Source organism: Varroa destructor, unplaced genomic scaffold, assembly GCF_002443255.2.
Source record: "Varroa destructor unplaced genomic scaffold, Vdes_3.0 BEIS01000004.1, whole genome shotgun sequence".
Lineage (NCBI taxonomy): Eukaryota > Metazoa > Arthropoda > Arachnida > Mesostigmata > Varroidae > Varroa > Varroa destructor.
In genome coordinates this window covers 6508550-6525491 of record NW_019211457.1, presented here as the reverse complement: position 1 = coordinate 6525491, position 16942 = coordinate 6508550, and the positions used below count along the sequence as shown (strand labels likewise).

The 16942-nt window shown below is 42.8% G+C and overlaps 1 protein-coding gene across 3 annotated transcripts in view; it reads right to left on the bottom strand.

The window, feature by feature from the left end:
- Positions 1–16719, bottom strand: part of LOC111248838 (uncharacterized) — an 88567-nt gene extending 71848 nt beyond the window's left edge. Inside the window, exons 1-3 of one of the 3 annotated variants that reach the window (XM_086988446.1) lie at positions 14108–16719; positions 12023–12349; positions 11476–11572 (exon numbers count right to left, since the gene is read on the bottom strand). In XM_086988446.1, coding sequence (XP_086844572.1) covers positions 11476–11572; positions 12023–12349; positions 14108–14997 — 1314 coding nt within the window. In that variant the 5' untranslated portion in view covers positions 14998–16719. The remainder of the gene's footprint in view (positions 1–11475; positions 11573–12022; positions 12350–14107) is intronic. The other 2 variants (XM_086988448.1, XM_086988447.1) reach the window with 2 other exon arrangements.
- Between the last annotated feature and the right edge of the window lie 223 nt (positions 16720–16942).

Sequence of the window (16942 nt, the reverse complement as noted above, 5' to 3'; positions counted from 1 at the left end):
TTTCCTAAGACTTCTGTCTACCCGTTGCACAAGCGTGTTCGCCCTTTGTTAGGATCCTAGATAAAAGAATCTCCACGTTAATTCTTCTATCATTTACACTAGGCAAGAATGGCCGATTTCTTTTCGTTCAAACGCTCAAGTTCGGTCACAAGCTTTCACTTACTTTCATTGTCCTATAAGCTTTTACTGCGTAGCATCCTCGTTGACTGTTAGCGACGACACGGTGATGGTTGTAGATGAAGGACGCGATTGAACCAAGTGGAAACCATAGCTTTCTATTACGTTTTATCGTTTTTTATTGTTTTCCCTCGACTCCCCGTTGTCCTTCAGCAACCCCTTTGTTTTGCGTTGGCCTTTCTCTGTCTACTGACGTTTCCTTTGTTTTTTGTCCGATCGACGTCTCCCTTTTGCACATTGAAGTCTTCTCAACTTTCCCGATTCCCAAATCTCTATTTGCTTTGCTAGCTTCTTTGGAAGCACTTATTTTACTCTTTATTATCGTTTCTCTCTGCGTCTTTCTGCCGTTCTCTGATTGTTTTCATTTTCTTTTCCTTTTCATCCTCATTTACTCCAAAATTTACGGTGCATTTAGACTTTGTGTGAGTTGAAGCACTTGCCCCGTCATCATATCTATGCCAAGCAGTCTGTATTTCGTGTTCCGAGGGATTACGTTTTGGAGGTCCTAATGTTCAAATGATCAACTGCTAGTATTGAGCCGAAAAAGGAACTGCCAAAAAAGATGAGCTTAACATCAACAACCTTGGGTTATTCCGAGCCTAACAACCTATATATAAATACAGACTTAGAATAGCGGAGGTTTTTCACAACCATCTTTCGTGGCATTGTACTTTACCTCAAGGATATCAGGGTTCTTCCTCGGTCGTGCCTGACGCCCTTATCTGCTTCGTTCACGTTAGCAGCTCTCTGGCCTTGGTTTTCTTATCTCTGCATGTGTACCCTGTGTCACTAATCCTCCCTCTGTTTGTTCCTTTCTCACAGTGAGTCTCCAATAGCCTTTCGTGGAGTTTCTTTGCAACGACTTCATTTTTTCTACCCTCAATCTTTGATTCTTGATCTCTTTTTGATGATTGATCTCTTTTTTCCCATTGGTGCCACGAGAGCATCTCATCTACTGGCAACACCTCGTGACACCGTTTCCCTTGGTACAGCCCGACGGTCACGAAAATTGGCTACTGAAAATCTTCTCAACAGCCCAGTCGATCTGACCACTAATGTACATTTAGACCACTCTTTGTACTCTTGTGCGAGGCTGTGCATCTTAACGACTCTCTCTATATGTTACATCTGTGGGACTCTTCAGTCCTGCTATTCCTTAGTTACGCATCGGCACTGTCACTGGTTCCTCCACTCAATAGCGACAAAACGAATGATGCTCCTGGTCTGGTGGTCGACGTACGGAAGCCACGTGAAGGGATGGGATCATGAACATCTCCACCCCTCTGCCAAGCGTAAGCTGGTGGCACCAGATCAAAGTTGTTGGCCTATCGCAGTTGTCATCGTCACTTGCAGCCTTTTTTTCCTTTTCGTTTGCCCACTATACGAATTTTTCTCCTCCATGTGTTTATGCGTCAGTTCACTAATCTCGCTTTTTCCTTGAGCTGTTGTTGTCGGCCAATACAACAGTCCGCGTAACCAAGGTTACCGCCACACCGCCTATGTGTTTTATGCTTTCAAGCTCTCACTGCCATCGGGCTGGTGTATGTGTCATAGCAGTCTGCCTTCACTGTGCTTTACTTTACCTCATCTCGCGTCGTTTACTTGCATCTTGCCTCTGGCTTTAGGTCGTGACCTATTTTATCTGTTTGAGAGACATACACTCGCCCCATCTGCTTTGCTTTTGCTGTTCCCCTTTGCCCCCAGGGCTTCATCCTTTTCACGGTTCGAGTTGGGGTAGCCTACGTATGCGTGCAACAACCTTTTCCCACAATAGTCAACCATCCCATTGGTCATCATGTCCTACACAGAGTCCCCAGCTCAATTCCGCTACTAGTACCTGTTTGTCCCTTGTGATACTTTCCTTGTACATACGGCACAAAAACCGTATTTTGATAAGCTGATTCGTGCTTCTGTTTTTTCCTTGGTTCCCGACTATGTCTATCTCTGCAAATTCTATTTACCTATTCTGTGCCCCAAAGGGCGGGAATCTTTGAAAGAAAAAAGAAATAAAACTGAATGGAAAATACATAAATAAAATCAAAATATTTAACCGGAGAAACCCTTCATTAAGCCTTGACGCACACCACCATTACGACTTAAGAGCCGTGTTAAGAAAAAGCCGAGAATAAGGTGGAAATGGACCAAAACTTTCCATCATCTGCTGTTACCAATATTATTGTATTGTAGTAGAGATCATATCAGGCGACGTGATGCGTAGACAGGTATGGACCTATCAAAAATCAGGCCAAGGTGCCTGCTCTGTTTAGCTCTTAGAGTTTACGTTATGGCCACAAGTACGCTTAGCTAAACAGAGCACGTGGTATCGATATGGCCATAAGTCTACAGTTATCGATAAAGCTCAGATAAATTTAGATGACGCAAACGAATGCGGAACAGAAAAAAAATATATATACAACGCCGCATTTATTCTACTTAACATGATGTTCTGTGCCGACATAAGAACAGCGTAAGATGTAACGTATCACTTGCTGAATGCAGCCCGCATACGAAGAAATAAATTATAGAGATGCATATGAGGGTGAAGATGCGCGTGTGACGGCAAAAAATAATTATTATATATAAATATCAATTTTTTTTTAATTCAAACAAATAGCGTTATATGGAGAGCAACAACACAAACCATGAATCCATATATATAAGGTATAGGTGCCACGGTTCTTTTTACTCAGGACTCTAGGTTATTTTTTCAAGCTCTTGGAGTCACTTTTTTTCGACTGTAATTTTAATAACTTGCTTTTACTAGTGCTCTAAATACCTAAACGACAAATCTAGAGAACGACCTGGTAACCGTACAAGCAGCCATAAACGTTAACAATAATTTTTACTGTCCTTAATTACTCTATGTTTCCTTAATTTCTTATTTCTCTGGTAATAATTTTTGCCAACGCTAAGCTTTTAACCAACAGGCAGCATGCGTGTTAGTCATGGTCACCATAACAACGCACTCAGAGACGCACACTAATCTTTTGAAATCTAAGCGCACTCGGTGATGTGACATGAGCTTTTAGTATAAGATTACCTGATTCATTATATGTTATTATAGGTTACATAACTGAGACTGACTTGATTAAACTTCTCTATTCGCAGCTCAAAAAAAAACTTCATCGCGTAATTCGATTGAATCGTGTCAGAAAAGCATAAAGACGTTACCCCCGCCATAGTTCATTGGTAACGTCTAGGTTCAAAATGTGACACTACATTGAATTCTAGCTGAAAGCGGGTCTGCTATTTAAGCAGACGTGAAGCTTGAAACATTTAATACATTTGAAGATGTTGATACATCAGCAGAGAAAACGTATGGCCAATTACGTAAAGAGTCTTACTTTTTCGCACATAACGAAATGAAAGACATTTTGACGACCCTACCTAATGACACGGATTGATAGGATTACATAGTGGCTAATTTCATTCAAGCTCTTCTTAATTGTAATTTCTTGTTTGTACCTTCGCTTTAGTAGTCTTCTGCCACAGAGCCGTTTCGCTTACTTGTTACTCCATCCACCTCTTTCTATTCGTCTGCAGTATCCCAGTCAGTTACGTTGTTATTCTCAATGTCCGTGTTCTCTCTCTCTCTCTCTGTGTTTAATAATGGGATTCGCTGATGATAATTTTCCCTTAGACTGATGCTGGCGATCTACCGCCGTCAACCTTGTCGTCTGCTACAACCGCATTTGTTTCTGTCCTAGCCCTAGATGTGAATATACTTTTTACCGCCGGAAGCTCTCTCCTACACACTAAATGCTTTTTCGTTCAATAATCCCTTACCGCTCCTACACGCTTTAGGTGTTTAGTCGTGGACAAGAAGAAGGCTGCTTTATCGCCTATTGTAGTAAAAGTAGACAATTCAGTCTCTTCTTTGCTTAACGTCACGGCGACTGTGCTAATGGTGGTTCACCTGAGACCTACCGTGTAATTCATACCTGAGAAGCGATGAGGTCAGTGGTGTCGGAAGCAACTACAGTGAATTTAATAGAGGTACACCCTCGCGAATTTTCTTTTGCCCATCCGTTCGGCGGCTATTGATTGACCAGTTTGCAGGCATGTACCGTCGTATCCCTATTACCCTATAGCTGACCCGATACCTGTCGCCATATGACAGTCAGATATCGACACTAGGAGAGGAATCGCGTCTAGCTCAGCCAAGTGTAGATGTCCTTCTAGTATGATTTCGCAGATAGGTTCTACTTGTACTTAATTTGGTGGACTAGATTGGCTATGTAGCTTAATAGCCAGCTACTCGTACTTGCCGCTGCGAAACACATACTCTCCTAAACCTGTTCTAGTTGAGTTTTGACTCGTCTTCGTTGAACGCGACGATGGAAAATGTACGAGGGACAGAGGCAAAAAGGGGAGAGGGAGAAAGCTGAATAAACGCTATTTACTATAAACGCGTGATTCTCTGCCCTCGTAGATTCTCAAGGCCGTTTGCCGACGGCTTCGTTTGTGTAATGGAAGTTGGCCATATGGCGGGTCGCCGAAGGGATAACGAAACGCAGGGACGTTTTGCAACAGCAGTAGAAATTGCAGCAGGCCGAAGTTTGTAGTGTGTGTGATATTTTTGTTCATCCGTCGGCTACACACAATAGATAATGACATAGTAGAGGGTGCCGACAGACGGGTGGCCTATTTTAGGCTAGAGAAGACGAACAACACAGAAAGGATGCGCAATGAGGAACAAGAGAAAAGCTGTGACACGAAAGATAGATAGCGCACCAGAAACATACTCTCTTAAGTGGTCTTTTCACCTAGCTTTCGCTCGGTCCCTTTCTCTAGCAGGGGACCCAAGGGAGCCATTGAGGGCGTAAGTTCTCCTCGTCATTGGTTGGCATTCGCCCTAGAACAGTAGGGCTACAGCAGCAGAGCTCGAAGCAGGGCGAGGTTTGCGGGCTGTGACGTTTTCCTTCAACCGTCGACAAGATATAATGGTATAACTAAAGGGTGCCAAATCTTGCATGCAACTTATTGGGGCCAAAATAACAAGCAGAGAACGAAGGGTTATGCTGGTAGAATCATGCGAAACGAACTGGTCGTATTGCGTCGGAAGTGCGTACTTACATCACATCACAATATACCTCCAGCGTCTTAAACGTTGGTTCAGACTAGTCAAGAACGGTGTGAAGCGGACGAAATGTCAAACCAATACTTTTATTTCGATGTGGAAAAAATTCCGGTAAAGCTACGGAGTTCAGCCTGGAGCTTGAACTATTCCAACCGAACTTCGTTCGATTCCCTCATAGACATTATCATCACACATAGCTGACGCGCAACACACCTCTGTTTCTTTCTCCCATTTAATAGCAACATTGACAAGACTGCCGATGGCCCGGTACATGTAAAAAAGTAAGTGACGTTTAGGTTGCCGCTAACAATAACGGATAGGACAGAGTACTCAGAGGACATAGTCAGTTGAACTTTGATGCGTCGTTGCGCCCACGATAGGCATTCGGGTAACAACACAAAATCCTGTAGAAGTAAGTGTATGTGCATTCGCGTCGAGACAAGCACAGCATAGGCATGAAATTCCGACGGGAAACAAGTATGCTTCGATTGGAGGAACGGATCTAGGCAATGATGGCGGCGGTTGTAGTAGCCAAGCCGGCTATGGTGTCCGTAACGAAGACATGAAAGTAAATCTATCTAGATTTGTCTAGTTGCTAGCCAGCGGCAGCTTGCAGAAAATGTACAGACTCGTATAGATCGAAAACCACACAAATAAACAAATCTATTCTCTTCTTTGATTTTTAACCCGTTCGGCCCGTAGAACTGGTGGCGGATGAATAACAAATGCAACATTTGAGTGGAAGAAAGGGAGGGCTGTGATTCGGAAAAGAGCACACAGCAGAGTCGAACAGCTGAGTCGTGCCCACCTAATAACTAGCTTTTGGGTTTTTTGAATAAAAAACTGCCTTTCGAACTGACCCTCTTTCCCGCCCCTGCACCATTTGTTCTAGCTGGGTCAGAACGCTGGATCCGCACGAGCTGATCAAAGCAAACAGGCACCATGAAAAACGCGGCTATTGGATGGATGTTTTGTTTTTATTGCGAGTTGCGTAATCGACTATGCTGGTTGTGTCGTCACTTCCTTCCTATTGTCTTTCCGACCGTCCTTCAGAGTTCAGCACGAAGCAGCTACTTGGTGTCGCTGAAGCCTAAACATTTCAACTATACATGAAAAGGGTTCATCAAAAAGTGGATTTAATAAAATATATCTCCTGTTATTTTTGTACGTATCTAAACTCGCTCTCTTTGTTGCAGAGTCGAAAATCTTGCACCAGCGAATGCCATATTTAAGACTTACTTTTTCGCTTAAGATTGTGCCGTAACACCATGTTTATCTACGAAACTTAGGTACACGTGAAGTGGTCTTGGTTTATGAATAGGCATAAATTCATCTCACTGCGTGCTAAAACGGCTCAATGATCTGAATGCTAAACGGCTTATGTACCGAATTTGGAATTTTTTTTAACGAGTATTAAATCAGTATGCCGTGTCCGCAGTCAGGAATACGGTAGAAAAGCAAATGTAGAATTACAATAAGATGCCACATACGTTCGCAGTTAGGAAACAACAAGTTCATTTTGGAATAACTAGGTTTATAAATTAAACAGTATCTGTTTTAAGCGCTCACGCAGTTTTTGCCCAATTTTGTTCTTATCGCCCCGTCCTGTTAATAATAGTGTGTCAGTAAATAGTTTCCTTGAGAACACTCTTATTTCATGAGGGAGGATTGTATGACACTATGTCGTATGTTGACGGCCCAGTGGAAACCAGCTTGGCTCGTAAAATGTCCAATACGTTATCGGCTACAAAGAGTCGATCCATAGTCTGGCAAATGGCATAGTGAGTTGTTTGCCTGTAGTAGAAAAAGGACATCCGCAATAGAACCACAGGCTTGGATGGCAGGTCATCCAGCATGTACATACACTGAATAGCTTTCAGCACGAAACGAAATGTGTCTACGCCCGTCTTCAAAATCTAGATCACTACATGCTTCTAGACAGACTTAGTACTGCCACGTGCAGTACTCCTGTTACCAGTATGCAGAATTTTTGTGAGCGTCCGGGAAATCCGGAAACAAATTTAACCCTTCATTTATCTTACATCATATGATGGGCAAAACATGTTCCGTGTCGAAGTCGTAGTAGGGTAATCTCTAAATTACTTATTCGGTTGTCTGTAGCGTTTCTGTATAAACAAAGTTGTCGAGCAGTTAGCTAAAGTGTGTGTGCTGTTGCTTTAATTAAGCTGATCGTGATTTGTTCGATCACGTGTGTAGAGCCAGCAAAAAACCACACTCCACTTATTATTATCCACCCGCGAAGTTTTGAAAGTAGTATTAAACGAGTCGACTAGAAGAGAAGTATATATGTAAGCAGTAAAGCAGACTACCGTCCTGAGCCACGTACTTTAGAAACAACTCGGATACGGTGCTCGGAAATAGTGTCCATGTTCCTTCTTTCACCTTTTAAGTGTAAGAAGTTTAAAGCCCTCTCACATGCATGTAGATCACATTATGTGTGCGTTTGCCTCTATGGAGATTTTTTTGGCCGCATCGTTTTTCCCGCTATTTTGCGAAGTTCCCTTAAACCTTTTAACACTTTATGCAATAATAATAAAATAAATATTATACCTTGTAAGTGGTATATTGTTATCATACTACAGCGTATAATCTATGCTAAACGTGCGACTGATTAAGCCCTGCAAATGATCTGGATACCGCCTAGATTGACGATGTTTCAAAACATTTAGCAGCAATATGCAAAAAAAAACAATCCTAAGTGAAGAAAAACAGTCGAAGACTTTTCAACTCAACTGCTTTCGTTCGGATCCTGCGGATAAGTTCAACTTTTCATCCGTTACATGGAGTATGTCAGTCGTCAGGCCAGGCGCCCAAGTTCGAATCGGGATTCATATGCTCTTGGTAAAATAGCTTCAAGGCTTTTCAAGGCGTAACAGATGGAGCGACGTGGGTGTAACGTCGCAGTTTGTTGAGTCCGTTGCCCAACGGACAAACAGATTGCCGTAAAGACGTGGCCAGTATTGAGAAGTTTCTGCTGTATACCTTTTGTCAACCTATCGTTGGGGTCATTTTCTTTTCCTTCTTATTTTGCTTCCCGGAAAAGTTCCACGTCAAACAAACAAATCGCGAACGTCTTTTTACTTCGTCGATCGAGTCGTTAGTCTTTAGAACTCATTTATTCTTCAATAAGAATAAGTTTCGCTGTAAGCAAAATTCCCAAACATAGAAAGCTTTGCCATTGTTGAAGTAGCAGAATTATTCGTTAGAGGAACCAGCTATTCTTAAACCATAATTTGCTAAGCCACTAAACTTTCACTTTATATTGTTTTATTTTGGTGGAGTTTTCTGCTTGTTAGCACCTTAGAAAGTATCTCAAAGGCGTAAGTCACAAAACTTGCGGTGCATAATTTTCCACTACAACATGAGTGTATATAAAATTACGGTAACTGAAATCGAGAAAAAAAAAAAATATATATATATATATATATGTATGTATGTATTTATTGTCGTTATAGAAAGTTATGCGCTAGAACTTTTCTGATTCGTGTTTCTCTTTAGACATTTTTGAAGACACATTAGCAAGTGGAATACTCCAACAAGGCAAAGAAATATAGAACCAAAATACAGTGGCATAGTAAATTATGTTAGCGAGAAGAACTGGTTTCTATAGTGAATAATTCTCCTATTCTAACAACGGCGAAAGTTTCTACGTTTGGGAATTTCGATGATGGCAAAACATAAACACGACCACCTTCTTGTCGAAGATTAAATGAGTGTTCTGGGTTCTAAAGACGGACGAATCGATGAACGAAGAAAAAAGACGCCGGTGATCTGTTTCTTATGTGACTGTCGTATATATGTAATCCAAATAAATGTTTCGATTATAGCATCTGCCACAGCAGTTAGGTATTACATATGGCCGCATGTCATGTCAGAGAAAATTAACTCCCTTAGTGTTTTACGTCTAGCGTTTGAGCCGTCGGGCTCCAGTCAGTACAGAACGAACCGTCTGTCTGACTCTAGATTCGACCTTAGATCACCACGTGTGGCTAGCCTTGGCAGGCAGGCAGGTACACAAGTTCCATCTTGCGCCACCATGGAGACACACAGGTGCAACTTGAAGACTATCTGTTAAGGCGTTTATTATACAGAGTTGAAAGACGTTAAAAGATAAGAAGGTAACGACGGCAAATGAAAAAGTTCAACAGGATACTAAAAGAGTATATATATATAAGAAAAAAGCAGTCACGGTATTTCCATGCATTAGTTTGCCACTGTCAAAGCGGTTACCGTTTCAGCTATTGTGCCTCAGCGTTTTCCCTCCTAAGAAAATAGCGGACAAGAGGAACACGACTGTGGTACAGCTACCAAGAAAAGAAGGAAACGTACTTGATTTGAACTTGTGCCGCTGATGGATGCTAATAATGACTCAGCCATAACACCTCCATGAGAGACAATGCTCTTCCAGGTACCTGCTAGTAAATGAAAAACGCAGGTACAATCTTGCTAAGTCGGCTCCGTTCGGCCTATCTCGACTAGTTCGAATCGGATAATGTTCATTAATTTGATCCATTATAAAAGCACACCATGAAATGCGTAGAAGATATCACCGTTCGACGGTGCTAGCCATCGACGATCTTGCGGGGTACAAGCTAATACAGCCGCACATATGGGCAAACCGCGGATTCAGCAAAACAGAGCGTATGACTGATCACTGAGCCGAATGTCGACGATTTTATAATATTCCTGTCATTTGACGATGGCGGCAGCAGTATAATTGTTACGGTAGACGGTAACATGGCATGGCTAGCTGCTTGAATCATCAATGATACCATAAAAGAAGCCGATTGAGTAATTGAGCTAGCTTATTCCACGAGTTAGTCTAGACTATCCAGTCAGTTTTATGTTTCATCGTTTTACGCGTAAGTGGTCGGGTTTGAATATACCAATTGAAGGCGCGTTAAATAAAATCAACTAAATTGCCTGGGTTAAAATTAATTTTAACTATGAATGAATGAACGAATAAAAAGGAAAAAGTTAAAGAAAAAAGAAAAATGTTAACGCACTTGAAGAAGTTGAAACATATCGATTAGCAAGGTATAGGCAGTTCTTAAAGCTTACTATAGTGTATATTTGCCTGAAGGAAGGGCACCGCTGTTAATGGTGTCCTCTAGGACGAACCGAGGCACCCTTTGGAAATAAAGAGTAGAAAAGTTAAGTGCTGCCGCAAATCAATGATCAATTCAATGGCACTCAGCTCTGCCGACCGCGCCAGTGATCCTTAATGCCTCAAGCAAAAGACATTTTGATGCATTTGCGGACGGTTTCCACACACATTAACATCACGAAAACATACTTATTACAACAAACACTTGTTCTATGTGATTCCCTCTTAGAGCAAGCTAACTAACTGCTAAACACCAGCCAGACCTCACGATTGCGGCAGCGTCGACGATGTGCGTCTCTATTCGAGTCAACTTTTCTGCGTAGAAGAGGTCGCTATCTGTAATATATGGCCGCAATCGATAGGTCGAAAGTAACGTGTTTCTACTTTTTAAGTATCTAAACGTAAATTTTGGCGTTACTTTAGACAGATGACTCATTCAAACAGTAAATGAATGTGCCAACGTTCAGATTCAAGTCTAGTTCATTATGTGCCCTTAACTCTAACAGGCAAATACGTGACCCTTTGCGCTATCACGGCTTGCTAATAATGAACAGCCGCTACTATTGAACTCATTTTGTCTAAAGAAGTCCATTCGTGGTGAAAGGGAGATAAAGTGGATTATTATTGCAAAAGCAGATAAGGCTACTACTAAGGAAAAAAACTGGCCTTCGAGTCTTAGCTTTTATGCCACTGTTATTCAGCGTTAGTGTTTTCAGTAACTAGTAAGTTGCTTCAGTACAAAACGACGCGAGCTCAGGCTTAACCATCCACCTTGTCGCTAAGTTCCCCTAATTTTAGCGGTATGCAGACACTTCACCACTTGACAGCTACAAGGGCAAACCTGGCGCACATGCATCGCGTCTGGAAGGCGCCCACGGCGCGTCTGAAGACGACGAAATTCTTTACCAATTCTCTGTTTTTCTCACTGGAACATTTTGTCCGGGTAAGTACAACAACAACGTCGATAACGGATGTCCATTCGCGTTCAACTCTTTTTCCTGTCGGCTCCCTGTTCTGTCCTTCTAATTTCTTTTGATTTATTAGTGTCACTAGTACATACTGATCCCTATGATTGCGTTTTTAAGCATACCTGTCCTGATGCGACGCGCTCGACGAGCTCTTCCACAACGGCCACAATTGTGAATTCTTCCTTGCGAACCTTTCGTCGACGACGCCGTTTGGCTGATCTGCGTTCGCCCATAGGATGCGCGACGATACAGGACGACGATGACGACGACGACGACGACGGGTAATAATAAAGGAACAGTATTCACGGACAATAATCAGACAAAAACTATTAGTATACTGATGCCACACTGGTAATGTCTGTGTGTGTATACATATATGGAAAGTAAAGGAATGACTATGCTGTACTTGTTACGTATACGTAAATAAACCCATTTATTAGATATTATATCTGGCTAACTAAGTTTAGTTGAATGGAGTCGATCATGGAGAGTTCGGCGGCCAAAAACGAGAGGCCTTAGCCCTGCAATGCTTCGCTGAGTTATGAATACTGTGTCATATTTAATCTACTAGCTTCTGCTTAAAATTATTTTGAATACCTTATTTACCCAGACAAAAAAAACCCTCACATATAGCTCTGGGTCCCATACCCACAGCTGCTGCTTACGTACTTGGTGACCTTCTTTTCAGCGGGGAATTCATTTTCGTCACCTTTGGTTTGCTCTGACCCGTGTGGGCTTGACCAGGGGGTATCGCGGCTTATGTCCAATGCTCGGTACAACGATGGCCAATTTGAACATGCAGGCGGCGGTATAAATGCATTCTCGTTGATACGTGTCAATAATTCACCCAAGACTCGTTGGGTACCGACGCTTCGTACGACATTGTTCGGTGCAAGCTGATTTTTATATAACGTTTCCTGTCTCAGCTTATTTTCTTTGTCTTGTCTTGAATTGGTTTGACGCCAAGAAGCCGGCTGATACGAGCTCCACGCAGCGCTATTTCAATATAGTAAACATATTAATAACAAAGATATATTGGGTTGTGAAAAATGTATTGAGCATTTTTAAATCAAAAGTGAACCAATTATTTTTTATATTCTAAAAATAATACTACATTTCAATCGAACTTTATGCCATTTTTTGTTTTTTTTTTTGGTAGCATCATAATCCCATTTCTGGGCGAAAAATGTGCCTCCGTTAAAATTAAATTAACACCATTAATGCAGTTATCCAGGAACGGGGACACATGGTATCCTAATGGTGCAAGGTCCGGGCTATGAGGCGGAGCCATTATAATTTCTCATTCAATTTTTTCCGGGTAGCTAAAAATGTATGTGGTTTGGCATTGTCATAGTAGAAAGCACTTTTCTATTTACTGATTCCAATCGGTATTTTCAATAGCTTGCTCAACGTCCTTGTTTGTTGACAGTGGTGACCCGAAGCAATCGCTCCGTGAGAAGGTAGCAGCTCATAGTGCACGATTCCTCTGCAGTCTTACCAAACATGTAGAATCACTATCTTTGACGATAGTCTGCACGGTGCCACAGATTTTGGTGCACATTTCAGATATTTTTCGTGCACTCCATAGTATTGTGACATATGGCCCATATGTTATTATTATCTGTGAGCAAGTGTTTTAAAAAATGGCAAGAATTTCAGTGAAACTTTATAGATGATAACACGACCGAGCAAATCCTTCTGCATCAGTTCGGTTGGCACCCAAGGCACATCGAGTTTTTGCTTGTAATCAGGGTTGTTCTAATAACTTCTAACTTTTTCGAGATGGATATTTGGATTCTTTGACGATATTACTGTTATTTATGTCTGGGTCTTGCTTGGTAATTTCATCAACTTTTTTTTTTCGTAATTAATTGGCCATTACATTAGCCACCTTTAACATCAAAATTTCTCGAACAGAAGCGACCAAATCACAATCCATGGATCGTTTCCTCCAATAATGCACCTTGACCATAAATGGCACACGTTTTTTTTTATGGCCCGGGGCGACATCTGTGCTTTCTATTGTGGTAAAATTGTAAAACAGAGACTTTTTATAGAAATTTTACGCATCTTCAAACTGCTCTATCTTAAGTCTGAATCAAAACATTTCCATAATATCCGCACATCTACTACTGTTAAAGTTCTCAATTTTCAAGCCACAATAACGCCGACCTGACGCAACCCATCATCTAGCTAGAAAAACGGTATATACGTTTCAATAACCCAACCTATAATAAGCATACGTATACAGCAATAATTGCTATTATTATTAATATTGTCGTAATAAGAACAATAGCAAGCGACACATAGCAACAAAATGCTACACTAGACTTCACCAAGTGAGAACCAAACTATCATCTCTAATGGACGAACTAGAACAATAAAAGGAGCGGATATTTATTATTACTGTCAAATGTTGATGGTAAGATATATCCTTACATTTGTCGCTGACAAATCGTAAAGCATAGAACATAACATTAAGGTGCTGTCCCCTACGTATGTTGCTTATACACACACATTCAATAAAACCTGCACAATTCCCCGATGCGCTTATGACCCTCCAGTGGACAGTTCTGGAAAGAAACACCTTAATCCGAGTAGCACCTGTTTCCATCGCGTTCGATTTTTCACCCCGATTAACCCCTTCCACCGATGACCTCAATGCCTACATGCAATACCTATACTCGTGTAAACGTGTATCAATACGCATGCAAACACCGTGTTAGATCTTAGCCACGTGCGGCACGAGCATACTTGGACACTCCGCTGGTTGCTGATGAAGCCGGATTGCCTGTGCTGTTGTAGCTGCTTTTGCCTCCACCAGCCCCGCACGCTCCGACCGGTGCCGCTGCTCCATAACCAGCAGTCCCACAACCTCGGTTCTGTGGTGACCCGAACGGGTTCGAGTCGGGGTACTCACTCCTGGCGGCGAGGAGCCAGGAGCTTCGCGACAGGCTCGCTCCGGATTGGCCTGCCTGGTAGCCTGTGGAATAACTAGGCGAGCCGGCCCGCATGAATGCATTGCCGCTGCTCTCATTACCACAGTTGCTGCTACTGCTGCTGCTGCTGCTACCACCACCGCCTGGCAATTCCTGTTGGGATAACTGAGCTAACTGACCCCGATTCAGAGAGATCCCTTCGTCGTTTTGGTAAACCTCGACCCCGTAGTGGCTGGGGGATTGGGCACCGTTCGGGAATAGCAGCTGGGGCGAGTGGTAACGATGGTGTTGGCTCGTGGTATAGCTGTTGGCGGCATGGGGAAGGCTGGTGCTGGAGACGTAGCTGTTGTAGATGCTAGTCGAAATAGCCGTACTGGTCGGAGCGCTGCTGAAAAACACGTTCGGATCGCTGTTGATGGCTGGAGCGTGCAGGGGGTGGCTGCCTTGGTTGTTCTGGTTTGCAGAAGTCGGAGGTAGGGGTCCTGATTGAAGACCTAGCCAGGGGCTGTCCGAGCTGAACTCTTTAACAACACCGTTTCGTATCACGTATACGGGATGTGGCGTGGTGCCAGCTTCGACTGCACTCAAGGTCATATTCGGTCCTGCGTCTACGAATTTCTGTCTGAAATTATTGCTCCTTTTGATCAATTTGTGCGATAACCCTTGGTTCCACGTTATGCACTGTTGGTAATGATTACGTGCCATAAACGTGTCTACGAATGGTTCGTAGATTTGGCGGTGGATTCGCCAAACTTCAATGGCCAAACAGATCCACTATCGACGCTAGTCATGGACCATAGTTCTGCCAATGCACGGGAAGTTCAACCGTCAGTTTGGTCTGTTTTCTCAAAACGGAACTATGAAAATACAACCCAAGAGAACTTAAGTTGACGCTAAGCGTTGCGTCGCACAAAACTAACTCAGGAAGCAGATCCGTTAACAGAATTTGTTTAGACGATTAGACTGCGAGGTTTGAAAAATCACACAACAACAGCAGCAGCAGTAGTAGTTTGACTTTGTTTGATTAGAACGGTGTTTTTAGCAATACGAACAGTGGAATAGACAAGACGAATAGGTGATAGAAGAACGAAGATTCATTCACACGTTGACTACGCCATATTTAGGGAACCGAAGACGCTGAGGAGTTTAAAAATAGAGAAAATCGACTCTATCTTTACCCTATTGATGGTGAACAGAATGTGACCTTTTTGCAATGAAGCTTCGTGAGCTCGTTCAGCTCGCCTGGCTCTCTTATGTAGGACCCTCAGGCCTCCCGATGCCTAAATCTTCAATATATTCCTTCTTCTCTCTATTGGTCGAGCGATAGAAGCACCGTTACGGCAGCATTTTGTTCTTTAGCAAACACAGAGACACATATTTAAAAAAAAAACGATAACATATAGACCTAACACGCGCACACAAATACATTTCCTTTCGTTGTTTTTTCTCGGCCGTTATACAAACCACATTTAGCGCACTTTCTGGAGGTAACGGCTAACAGAAAGCGGCAAGACACAAGACGGAATGTGGCGCAGGGTTGAACTTGACTGCCGTGATTTTAATTGGCCTTGGTGATCGGTCCTCGTCGGAACAGAAGCGTGTTCCAAGACGTCGTCCCGTTTTAATCAATATCACAACAGCAACGACAAGAACGTCTGTTAACGAGACACAACACTGTGATACTGTAAAACAGATAGTGATCCTTGGGAGACACACAGCTTACGAACTTTATGGGCTGTACAGATGACTGCGGAGCGTCATGAATACACGAAGGCCGTACGTTACAGCCCTGCATGTCATGTGGCAATCGGTTGCTACAACCATCCCTTGTCGACTTTCACTTGCACCATAACAAACAGTAGAAAACGCATAGAGTATATAGCCTTGTTGAACTGCAGTTCGGAGAACCAAAAAGGCACAATTTCAGTAACAATACGAACTTCATGTGCGGCTAGATATACTTTTCCATAGGTGTAGATGCGATCGGGGGCGTTGACACATCATTGCACGTACCATGTTCTGGTAATATGTCAGGCGTTCATAAGTAGGCTGTATCCTCTCGATATCGTGTAGGCTATCTTTCACTTCGAACAGCCTTACAGTCGAAATACTGCTATTGAACAGCTGGAATACGTTGGTCACGTGGCCGTGGCGGGATACGGCGAACGGATACGTCAATTTTCTAAAGCCACCTTGAATAGATACTTTGCGGTCCGGCTACCGCATACGCGCCTGCCAATTTCGCTGAGCGATGCCGCTGTATGAATTTGCCCGCGCTTTATTTCGACAGCCAATATCAGCTACAGCCTGATTCTGCAACAATAACCAGCTCCGTCGGGCACGCTTGTATGTACTTGTGTTTCTCACAGGTGGTTCGCAGACTTTCCAAAGTAAGTTGCACGTTCAGAGACACGAATCGCGTTTGGCTACGACAAATACTGTCTAATGTCTACTGATAGCAACAAGTGCTGGGCGGCAACGTTTCTAGTTGTGACGCGACTCGGTAATGAATTTGCGACCTTTCAAGTTTCCACTCCCTGAATTTGAGAAAGCATACAGAGATTTTGGGTTTGCACTGGCCAATCTGGTTGCTTCGTCTTGCTGATCGCGGGGGAATGGGTCTGCTGGTGGCGCTGCTGTGCTTAACAAA